The sequence below is a fragment of the Chrysochloris asiatica genome, unplaced genomic scaffold, assembly GCF_000296735.1.
Source record: "Chrysochloris asiatica unplaced genomic scaffold, ChrAsi1.0 scaffold00004, whole genome shotgun sequence".
NCBI classification, from domain to species: Eukaryota; Metazoa; Chordata; class Mammalia; order Afrosoricida; family Chrysochloridae; genus Chrysochloris; species Chrysochloris asiatica.
In genome coordinates, this window is record NW_006408522.1 from 6,860,471 (window position 1) to 6,872,884 (window position 12,414).

The following is a 12,414-nucleotide window of genomic DNA, read 5'->3' on the forward strand; positions in this document are numbered from 1 at the left end:
TCCTCTCCCTGATGGGGACAGGGAGTTACAGCATCAGTAGGATGCACAGACTCTGAGCTCCTGAGACTTAGCATTAGGAGGAGTAGAGGGACCAGCCCCCAGGACCGGTGTCTCTTCCTCCTCTTCCTGCCCTCCATTCTTGAGTTAAAAAAGATTCAATCCCACTAAGAAAAGACAAGCTGGGTGGACACAGGGCTGGCCTGGGAATGTGGTATCCTACTTCTGAAAAGAGGGTAAATTACCATGGGCAAGACTGAGAGGATGGAAGTCTGTGGAGGACGTTCCCAGGCAGAGTGAGCCCAGAAACAGTGTCCTGCCCACTGGGAAATGTGTGCAAGTAGTCTGGGTTACTCAGCACCTACTAGGTTGTCTAGATCAGAGAACACATGGTAGGAGTGAGAGGGAAAGGGAATTAGAGTCAGCAAGAAGCAGCCATGTTTTCCCAGCACACACTGGGGTTGACCTTTTCCAGATGCCCAGATCTGGCCAGCTGAGGAAGATGAAGGTGCCTGGCCAGAGTAGCCAACATTCTGCAGTTCTGAGGCTGCTCCCTACTTGTTGTTGTGTGCCGTGGAGTCGGTTCTGACTTATAGTGAACCTGTACAGGGTTTCCGAGGCTGTAAATCTTTACGGGAGCAGAAAAGGTCAACTTTCTCCTGTGGAACAGCTGGTAGTTTCGAACTACTGACCTTGCAGTTTGCAGCTCGATTCATAACCACTACGCTACCAGAGCTCCTTCTGCTTCCTAATGCTCCCATACAAGTAGGTCTTCTATGGGGGAATTTGGCAAGAAGAACTTCGACAACAAGGAAAGGCTTTGAAAGTTGGGAAAACGCCTTCCTGGACCTGAGAGATTTATTTCCTCGTTCTGTGGAGTACAGGGAGGCCTGGACGCTCCTGTGGCTTTGGGAGGCCAGACCACAGTTGGCTTCGGTGAGGGCAGCGTACAGAATGGCCTCTGTAACAACGGTGTCCAGTTGAGGGATTCCCTCCACCCGCCCCTCGAGTCTTGCTGCCAAGTTCCTAAAACAGTATGGAGTTCTATGTCCTACGAAGTACAGTGAGAGGAGCGCAGAGAAAGCTACACAAAGCTCAGACTTCCAGCAGCCTGCAAAATAGCTCATCTGATAAGTGTGTCAGAGAAAAGATGCTAAGTGGGTGAATGTAGGCCCTACCAGGAGGGAAACGAGGCTTGGGATGGAGCCTTGTCAACCAGGGAAAACTTCCTGGGAGGAATGTGTTTATAGAAAAGAAGGGATTAGTATTTATTAAATGTTTAACAAGGTGCCTGGCCTTCCTCCAAGTACTTTTTTACACATATCACATTGAATCTTTATAGCTGAGAGTCAGGAATTTTATCTTCATTCCCATTTTACAGATGAGGAAATGGGGGCTTGGACAGGTGAAGTAACTCAGCTAAGATCTTAAAGCATTATTCACACTATGTAATTTTTCCCTAAAACCAGCTGTCTTGCGTTAGAAGCTCTTGTGCAAGTTCTAGCTTTCCACAATAGCGAGCCCCTAGCCCCTCCCCCCATTTTGCGGTCCTGCCTGCCATCAGGGTTCGCATGGTACGAAATTTTAGGGGCTTCTTACCCAGCCCTCAGCCACCTGGGAGACTCCTTAAGGCAAAAACCCATTGCTGTAGAATCAATTACAACTCACAGTGACCCTATAGGTCAGAGTAGAACCACCCCATAGAGTTTCTAAGACTGTAATCTTCGCTATGAATAGGAATTGACTCGATGGCATTTAAAAACTATAACTTTAAATGGTTATTGCCACATCTTTCTCCTGCAGAGCAGTTGGTGAGTTTGAACCAGACATTTCAGTTAGCAGCTGAGGCCCTTGTTGTTGTTGTTAAGTACCTACTGTGGAGTCGGTTCTGACTCATAGAGACCCTACACTGTGGAGTCGGTTCTGACTCATAGTGACCCTACACAGGGTTTCCGAGGCTGTCAATCTTTACAGGAGCAGAAAGCTTCATCTTTCTCCCACAGAATCACTGGTAGTTTCAAACTGCCGACCCTGAGGTTAGCAGCCCAATTCGTAACCAGTACGCTACCAGAGCACCTTAGCTCAGGCCCTTATCCACCGTATAACCACAGCTTCTCAGACACGGGGACACGGATTGTCAAAAGGCCTCCAGGGAGAGGCTCCAGCCCTGTTCCCAGTCATCTCCTGGCTGTTGATTGTGACTGATAGTTTGCTCACAGGACAGCCCTTCCTTACTCTTAAACCCCCTAATTTTTCACCCTAGTTCCCTAATCTGCCTAATCCCTGGGTGGTGAGGAAAACTGACGACGTAGCCCACTCGGCTGCTTTTTGGCTTCATTTCCCACTTATGTGTCTGATCACAGCGAACACGTCAGCGCCAGGCTGGTGAGGCTGTCTGATAGCGGCCTCCTCCTTACCTTCTCGGTGACGGCACGGGCGCACTCAATCAGCTCCCTCTTGGTGTAGCTGTCCGTGGGGCATACCTGGAGAGCCCCCGCCTTCTGGACCAGGAAGATGCAGCCGTGGCCCAGGTCCTGCACCCTGGTGCGGATCTGGAATCCAATCTGTGGAGACAGGCCCAGGACAGAGAAGAAGCATCGTGAGCCCTACCATGGAGGGATTCTCTACGTGGAAAATTTCTCCTCCGTCCTACGGGAGCCTGGCTAGGAAAATTCCACTCCAATTGGGAGCCTGCGCTTGGTGAAGTATGGACTTTGGTTGATTTTGCTTCCTTTTCAGAGACTGTAAAAGGCCCCCAGTCCACATTAAATAAGGCTGGATCTCCTTGTGCTAGCCTAATTTCTTCCCAATATTTTGCCACCTTTTCTGGTTTATAGCTGATTTGTGTCCTGAGCCACTGGTTAAGAATGTTAATGAGATGAACTTTGTAAGACCATTCAGTTATCCATTCAACAAGCATTGATTGAGTTCCTGCTCTTTGAGGCAGGGAATATGTTTAATATCATTTACCCCTCCCAATAATCCTACAAGGTTGTTAAATGTTTGTTATCTACCGATTTTATGTTGTGTATTTTAAAGTGTTCTTGCAAGATTGCCAAGTTTACCAACCAGAACATCCCCCAAGATGGACCACCCTAAGCCCAGAGCTCCTTCCCACCAAAAGGTTTCCCTAAAAAGGCGTATTTTTGTAGCTAAAGGCTCAGCAGGCATGCATGTTTAAATACACCTGCTTATAAGGTTGTTGTTGTTGTTATGTGCCGTGGAGTCGGTTCTGACTCATAGCGACCCTGTACAGGGTTTCCGAGGCTGTAAATCTTTACGAGAGCAGAAAGCCTCATCTTTCTCCCGTGGAACAGCTGGGAGTTTCGAACTGCTGACCTTGTGGTTTGCAGCCCGATTCGTAACCACTACGCTACCAGAGCTTATAAGGTGCTCACCCCCAAATCCCACTGCTCGCTAAGAAGCCAAATGAGCTCTACAATGGGTAAGCTACTGTCTCCATCACCACCTCTCCAATTTTAAGTTCCTATGGCTGTTTCACATCAAATTGTCATTTTGGTCTGATCAATACAGTTCCTATAATCTGACCTCCAATCTAGAAAAGCTACTAAAAACAAAACAAAAATGAATCGTGAGTTAACGAGGACTTTATTGTCAAGATTCCACAAGAGCCAGAAATGGAGGCTTATTCTTCCAGCTTCTACCAAGAACATATACTAAATGGTCTCAGGTATTATGGGTAAAATTTTGGAGCTTTTCGTCACCTGGAGGCTGTTTTCCAACATCACCACCATTAGTCCTGGTGTGGCATTGTAGGATAAGCACTAGACTGCCAAGTTGGTTTGGACCTCAAGGTCAGTGGTTCAAACTCACCAGCTGCTCCTTGGAAACCCTACGCAGGGGCACTATGAGTTGGAACGGACTTGTTGACTAAATAGTCGTCCAAGTTTAAGGAAGGGTGATTTGAGGAAGTCCCTGAGGGCTGCAAATGCTTATCCTGTCTTATTACTGAAAAACAGACTGCTTTCAGGGGAAAGGTGATTCCTGTAACTTTGTAAGGCCTAGAATACTTTAGAAATACACTAGGAGAAAATTCTCATGATCCAAGCAACCGAGCTTCTGCTCTTTGGGGTGTCTTCTATTGTACATTAGGAGCTGCAGTAATGCCCCTAGAGAACAAGGGTGTCTTGATGACCAACTCCATGTAGAATGCAACGTGAATGGCACACTTGTGCTGTACAACACCCACTCTGCCAAGGAGGGAAAGGATGCCCCAAATTCAGCACAGTAGTCATGCCAGTTAAATGGCTGTTTGCAGGGCATGTTTGTTGGTTTAAAAACACGGTCATGGTGAAGCAGGGAGAGGCCCTATGAAAGTTTTAAAACTCCATCTGGTGCTCAGGTCCTTTGAAATCAACATTTTCATCTTAAGTGTTTAAGGATGAGTCTGAGCAGAGCAGACACCGAGTCTATCCAGAGGCACCTCAGAAGAAAGCCCTGGTGATCCACTAAAGAAAAATCAGCCATTGAGAACCTTATGGAATGCAGGCCTACTCTGACACACATATGGTTGCAATGAGTTGGAACTGGCAGCAACTGTTTGTTTTTGGTATTCAAGGGTTGTAGCTAATCCAAAAGCAAGAGTTCTGCAGTCAACGGTGACCCCAGATCTCCAAATGTGAAGTCACACTGGGAAAGTCAGGGGAGCAGGAAATGGGGGAGGACACATTAATAAAATAACCAAATAAAAAAGACCTTACTGGTTCAACCTCCCTGAGGCCCAAAGAAGTGATCTGATTTACCCAAGATCACAAAGCCAGTCTCAAGCAGAACTAGATGAGAATTCAGGCCTTAAATTCCAAATCCAGTGCTCGATTAGATCAGATCTTTTCTAATGTATTTTTCCCATTAGCAGAATCCTTTTAGCCACAAGTGGAATCTCATGTATATAGGATTGAAGTAATGTTACTGGTATACTCTTCCTTTAAAACTCAGTGAGACTGAGTGAGCCAAAGTCATAACGACGGGAGGTATGAAGGCCAGTAGCTACCTCAGTCTCCAACTTCTTTCTATATTTTGCTTTGGTTTCACAGCGATTAGAAAATCTTGTAACGTGTGTGAATAATAGCAAAAGGGAGCTGTCTTGCAGTGACACAATCACAACAACAGAGGCAGAAGCAGCATGCGCCAAGGTGGGCACAAGGACCACCCAGTAGATGGGTTAACACACTAGTGCTGTGAGGTACTGTCGAGTTGATTTTTAAGTTGAGACAAGATGTGAGAGAATCTGTCCCATAGGGTTGGCTAGGTTGGATGTTTACAGGAGGAGACGGTCTACCCGAGGAGCTGGCTGGGTAGGTTCAGTTGTCAGCAGAGCACATAACCATTGCACTAGCAGGGCTTCATGCACGAATGGCTCCTGATGAGTTTTATTTGGCCTAAAACACACTCGGCAGTCCACACAACTTTTCCTAAAAGTGTTTAAATGTTAAATTATGAGCCTTGAATCAAATATATGCAGAACCTCCAAGTCCCTGGCCTTTGAAACCATTGCACCAGAAACTTCCAGCCTCTCAGACAGGATTCCCCATGCATTTCTCCTACTACCTGCACAGACAAGAGCTTGAGCTGCTACCACACAAGGGAACACATGCCTCTTAGGTCACCCTGGGTTGGGACACAGGGGAGACCTTTCAGAGCAGTCTCAAATCTCAAATCAGAGGTGGTGTATGAGTAGATGTGGACATGATACATGGCAGGAATACGTCCCTAACAACACTGATGACCCCTCTGCCCTCTCCCAAGAGGGCTGTTAGAAAACTACACCCGTGTCCTGCTCAGCTCCTTTCTTTGGGGTAGCATGATGCATGCAATAAAGATCAGAATCCAGTTGCTGTCAAGTCAATTCTGAGTCAGGCAATCCCAGGTAAACTGTGCTCCATAGGCTTTTCAAGGGCTGATTTTTTAAATGTAGGTTGCCAGGCCTTTCTTCTGAGGTACTTCAAACCTGAGGTAGATTCAAACCTCTGACTTTTGGTTAGAAGCAAAGTGCATTATCTACTTGCACTGCCTAGAAACTTTGCAGGTAGCAAGCAAGCTGTAAATCCAACAGTGGACATCAGGGATGGGATTCCAGTTCGGGCACTCCAAGAGAAACTAGCACCAGAAAAGGATGAGATGAAAATAAGGCTATGGCTGCAGAGGTCCTTGGAATTCTAAGTCAATACAGGGCTTTGTCCTGACAGTGGAGTCTGTTGGGTCACAGCAATGATCTTGTCAGTACCCGCAGGCCTCCCTGGACACCTGGCCAGGCAAACCTCTTCTATACTTAGCTTCGCAACCCATTCTGGACAGCATGCACAAGGGACTTAGTATGATCAAGGGCTCTACTCAGTCATTCCTACAGCTAACTGGATTCAATGTAATGGGGGAATGGGGTCTCAAGATCTCAGTGGGACTCCCATGCTCTTGTTCAACCTCTCACCCACACGGGCAGCTGAGGAGACAGCTGTGTCCACTTCTGGCTAATGAGCTCTCTGAGCAAGCTCATTAGCCTCACAGGGCCCCTGCTTCCTCTCCTACAAAATGAGACAGAGCCTGTCTAGGCCCGATCCAAAGACCTGATAATAAAATGGTACATGGAAGACATCAGAGAAAGCAGAAGAGGCACATGCATGTTTACTGCTGTACCAAGAGGCAGCTTGGTGCAGGGGACACAGCAAAGATTACAGTGTCCAACAAATCAAGAGTTCAAATTCTGCTTGTCCACATATTTACTCATTAACTTACTTATTCACTTATTGCAAAAAATCATTCACAGTGGCTACAGTGCTGTCTACTGTAGTCGTGTGGTCTTGGGTAATTTAAGCTCCCAAGCCTAGGTTTCCTTTCTTGTGAGAAACGGGGATGAACAAATGATTCCTGTGTGACATACTGCAGTAGGGGACAGTAGTAAAGTGTCCAGCACAGTCTGACATGTGGCATGGATGTAGTAAACAACTATCCTTATTAGTACAATTCTCATAGGCACCTGAGACAGCAGGGACACTTACATGAAAGAGCAACCTAATCAACATACTCTGTGGGAAGTTTCTCAAACATTTCCGATGATCCGGGAGCCATTTTAAAAAGGGAATGCACTGTTAAGCTTTTGAACAGATAACAGAGAAAACCTTACTGCCATCAAGTCGTTTCCGACTCCTAGCCATCCTGTGTAGGGTTTCCAAGGCTGTTCATCTCTATGGGAACAGAAAGCCTTGTCTTTATCCCATGGAGCAGCTGATGGGTTTGAACCACAGTTAGCAGTCCAGTGCTTATCCTACAGTGCCACCAAGGCTCTTATGGAACAGAGGTTTTTAAAATGTCAGCTTCTCAGAGCAACACTACACTTCTCAGCAAACAGGATTACCCAAAGGGTGAGCCAACTTACAAACCAGCCCAGTGTCTGTCATGAAGGAAAGCTCTTCAAAGACATAAAAGTTGGGGTTTTAACTGGCAACTTTAGCAAGGCATTCCTTGAGCGTCTAGAAAAAACCTCAATGCCCTTCTTTCCCCCAAATAAAAGTAAGGAGAGAGAGCTCTCTCCTGGCTGTGTGCCTTGAGAGACATGAGAAGTTTGGCCTAGTTTTAGATCAAATTTAAACTGTTGCCATCAAAGGAATACCATTTTCTTTACTACATAAAGCTAACAAAAGTGTACTAAAGTCTTTTGTTAATTTCTCTCAAATCTTAAAACTTACATTTGACACAGATCAAATCTAACCTGCCTGGGATACAGGCTGTATCCCAGGCAAGTAACCTTTGTCACTTTGTTACAAAGGTAATCACAGAAAGCAGGTGTCAAACCCTATAGTTCTTCCTTAGAGCAAATGGAAGGGGGTGGGGGTGGAGTACGGGCATGCAGAATCAGTCCATCTCTTCCCCAATATGGAAGGTGCGTCTTGGATTGGCAGGGTTTCAAAACTTCTACAGTGGACACTGGTCCACTGGGAAATGGGCTGTGCTTCTTGACACAAGTACTGAGACACACATTCCTGCCAGCTTTTAAGGCATCCGGTATTACAAGTGGTGGCAGTGCTGGCTGTGTGCCATGGTTCCGACTCATAGCGACCCTGTACAGGGTTTCTAAGGCTGTAAATCTTTACAGGAGGAGAAAGCCTCATCTTTCTTCTGTGGAGCAGTTGGTAGTTTTGAACTGCTGACCTTGAGATGAATAGCCTGACTCGTAACCACTATGCTACCAGAGATCCTGTTACAGTAAATTTTCCTGTAGTCACTAAATCTTCACCTCACTTTGTACCTTTAGGACCTGTGGTTCACATGCTCTAAATAACTTTCTATTCTTTTTTTTTAAAAGAGAAAACAAATAGTAAGCTGCAAAATGTCTGGAAGGTTTTCACTTTTCTGAAGAAAAGTTTTCACAGTGAAGTTAACAAAAGTTGGAATTTCCACTGGAAACCCTGTGGCTGAAGTTCCCGGATGGGGTTAAGTCGGCAGATGTGACTTCTCAAGTAATTGTCACAGTCCTGAAAAGACCAAAATGCTGACTCGGCACGGCAGACTACAGGGCCGCGGAGGGGAGCAGCTTTGTATAAGCCCTGGATAGAAATATTTTCATATGCTGTGATGTGGGGGATGTATACAAATAATTCCAGCCTCTTGGAATAGAAAAATACATTGCTTCAGGGATCTCCTAATCACCCTATCCACCTTAAATAGCTGTCTGGCCAATGCACATAAAGAATTTTCCTCAGCAAGCCACTAGGTAATTTTATACTCTCTCCACCCTGTTTCATTCCAGGTCACCCTGCTCTTGTGTCTGGAATGTGAAAATACATCTCAAGATGTTAAATGAGGAAGAGAAAACAAACTTAATGAAAACATCAGCAGCTACAAATGCGCAAAACCAACAGCTGAGGTAGTAACCTGTTGGTGTGCTTCCAGCTGGACACTCTCTGTTCTGGCTGCTTTTGCACCGTGTGACATTTTGCTTCAATGGTCTGGGCTGCTTGTCTCATACACAGGGAGGTTAGCGTGTAGGAACTTGGATGTAGAAAGGGCTGAACAGAGACCATCGCCTCATTGTTAGATCACTCAGGCCAGCCAGCATTTCCACCAAGCGAGGCAAACGGTTGGAGATTTCATTTCGAAAAGGCCCCTGGAGACAAGAGATCCAAACCTCCCTTATAGCCCCTGTCCCTTCCCAGTTCAAACACTTTTTCCTTTTGCCTAAACTTTCCCTAACTATAACCTCTTAAGTTCCCTTCTTCTTGCTTACGAAATTAAAAATCCAATGCATTATGAGTCCAAACAACCTTATTATAAAACAGGGCAACTACTCAGACCAAAAAAAGTGAGCCAACATTAAAACCCCCAACAGAAGCCAGAAGCAGGTCATTGATAACTAACTGCCCTGTTTGGTAGTGATATCACAGTCATTACAAAGAGCATGATCCATGATTCATGCTGCAGAACGAGCTATTCATTCTAAAGGCTCAAAATGCAGGCACTGTTAGAACTTGAGTAATCCCATGCTAGATATATATGTATATACATGCATACATATGTAATCATTCTCTTAACATGCATGTTATAACATATTAGAAAATGATTTTGTGTTTCGGATTTTCATTTCTGTAGCATCCCTAGGAGTCTTTGTTAAAACCTGACTCCAGCAGAAATGGTGATACTACATGACTCAGGGGACACTGAGTCTCAACACAAGAAGGGAAGTCTAGTCACAACCTTCTGTCTTGACAGTCCGTTCACTTAGGAACTTGTTGAATAGGCTCTGCACTCAATAAACAGCTTGCTGAATGGTAGGAAGGTCATTATCTTCATGTTCCCAGTGGCCCCTCCAATCCACTCTCTTCCCTGTTTTAGATTGGGGTTGCTTATTCAGGGCGCCATGGAGTTCCTTGGGCCCCAGACGCATTCTGTGTGTCACCACTGACGCAGGGGCGATCCTTCAGGCAGCTCTAGGCTCACACATCCCGTGTGCTTCTTGCTGGACCATGTGATTTCTCAGAGGCATTGGAGATGGAAGGTCTTAGAAAAGGGCCTGGGAGATCAAGCATTTTGCCCAATTCTTAGGACATTCTGAGGCAAAGTCTACATTGGTCACTAAGGAAAGCTAGTTTGGGGAAGTCAGGAATGCAATGGCGACAGGAGTCCACATGAAACATGAGAAAGGGCCTGTTCTTACAAAGTCACCTGCATTGTGTTTCAACCACACCACGAGGTTTGCCAACTGAAGGTCTGTGACAAGCCTGGGGTGAGCAAGGCAATCAGCTCGATGTTCCCAACAACATACATTCACTGTGTGTCTCTTGTCACATTGTGGTAATCCATACAACAGTTCAAACTTTTCATAATGCTATTGCAGTTAATAGACTATAATGTAGTACAAACATAACTTTTATATTCACTAGGAAACCAAAAAAAAAAGGTAACTTGCTCTGCTGCGGTGGTCTGGAACTGAACCCGCAGTATCTACGAAGTATGCCTGGATTCAGCAAGACTGTGTTTCCTGAAAGCAGACTACACATCTCTTTCTACAACATGGAAAGAGCTAGATCCCATACTTGGCTTTGCCAATACTTCTGTAAGCTTTTGAGAAAAGCAGGAATTCAGGGGGGTGTGCTAATTGGTAGTGACAGACTTAGAAGAAGATGGTAGCAGCGTGTGGTTCTGTCCTTGGCCATTCCAGACGTGGGCAAGCTATGAGAGGCAGCAGGTGGTGAGGCGGGCGGGGAGGGGGGCTAGGTCATCAGCCAGAACATTGTAAGTGGGGTCCCTCTGTCTAAAAAGCCCACCTCCCGGCTGGCCCCAGATCTCACTCAGCAGGTCACTCAGAAAGGACAGCCAGCTTCGAGCTCAGACTGGACTACTGGGTCCCAACCTGGGGAAGTTCAGACTAAACTAAATCAGTACTAATCTTGGTGGTGGCTACTGGGCTGGGGTCTTGTGGAGCTCAGCTACAGAGAAACCCTTGGGAGTAGGTATCCATGTGTTTACTTCTTAATATAGGGGCCCTAAGATGGCAGACCTCCTCTGGTTCCGCCGTAGCTGCTGCCATCTGGCCCTGAAGAGCCAAGTGCCCATAGTCACTGGTCATTTGTGAAGCCAGTCCTCCCAACTCCTCCGGGTTAGTAACCGACTTAGTCATCTGGAAAAAGAAAACAAGCAAGACACAAACACATACACATACAGAGAAAAGCATCAGAACAATGTGTTAATACCACTGAAAGCCAAAGGGGCTCATTCATGTTTCAGCCCTTGGGAGGGTGGGAGAGGAGGCTGGGCCTGGCATTTGGGGCTGGATGCCAGTGAGGGCAGTTCAAGCGCAGCCCATGCTGCATTGCGCACAATAGGCCCAAGCCTGCACAGACATCAGGGGGCTCACCCCAGGTCAGCAAGACGGGTACCATGCTCAGAGCTCAGGCCGTGCAGAGGGGAGGCTGGGTCCACATGCCCATCCTTTGGGAGGTGAGAACAACAGCTTCCAGCCAGCCCTGCCCAGTGAGGCCACCAGAACAGTTCCCCAAAGAAACCCACAGGGGGCGCGAGCTGATCTGGTCTCTAGGAGCCCAAGAACAGGCCCTATCTTGGGCATGAGGTCAGGGTTGTTAAGGAAATGGTGAATGAGAAGTAATGAATCAGTCAAATGTTTTGAAGGAAGAAATTCAGAGAATATAACTTGCTGGTACATTTTTGCCAAAGAATTACAAGATTTCAGTCATAAATTTAGTTACGGTTTTTTTTCTGCTGTTGTTAGGGTCATCGAGTGGGTACCCACTCAGTCACCCTATGCACAACAGAACAAAACACTACCTGATCCTGGGCCAACCTCACAATTGTAGCTATGTTTGAGCCCAGTGATGTTGCCACTGTGCCATCCATCTTGTTGAGGGTCTTCCTCTTTTTCTCCGACCCTCCAACTTCACATTTTACCTTTTTAATTATCAAAATGTTCACTATATTTTTGTTTTATAGAAATATTTACCTCAATTTTTATTATTTTGATAAATGCTAGTCTTCTAGTTTTCCCTATTCCACTAGCAAAAATGCCTCTTGCTTCTCATGGGGACAGGTTTAGCCTGCCTCCAGAAAGATGGCCCTATCCCTCTTTTGGGAAGACGATTCCCCCCGCCCCCCTCCTTTCCCAGCCCTTCTCTCTCTCTCTGGATGACAATACTGTGTTTTGTGCCAATTCAAGACCTTGATTTTCAAGGCGTTAAACAACGCATTTAGTGACTCCACATCTGAGGCATGTTTACAAGTAGGTATCACAGGTTTGCAGACTGAGCTGTTGGTTTCCGAGGAACGGATGCTGGATCCCAAGAGAGTGAGGCTATTCTACCAGCAGCTCCATTTGAGCCCTGCCAAACAGAAGCACAGTGGTTCTGGGGGGACTTTGATGAGGTGAGACCTTGATGAGGCCCATTCAAGGCACCA

General features: G+C 46.2%; 1 protein-coding gene across 1 annotated transcript in view; it reads right to left on the reverse strand.

The window, feature by feature from the left end:
* TLN2 (talin 2) overlaps positions 1-12,414 on the reverse strand; it is a 229,757-nt gene that overhangs the window by 52,894 nt on the left and 164,449 nt on the right. Inside the window, exons 42-43 of the mRNA XM_006831575.1 lie at positions 11,006-11,125; positions 2,415-2,561 (exon numbers count right to left, since the gene is read on the reverse strand). Coding sequence (XP_006831638.1) covers positions 2,415-2,561; positions 11,006-11,125 — 267 coding nt within the window. The remainder of the gene's footprint in view (positions 1-2,414; positions 2,562-11,005; positions 11,126-12,414) is intronic.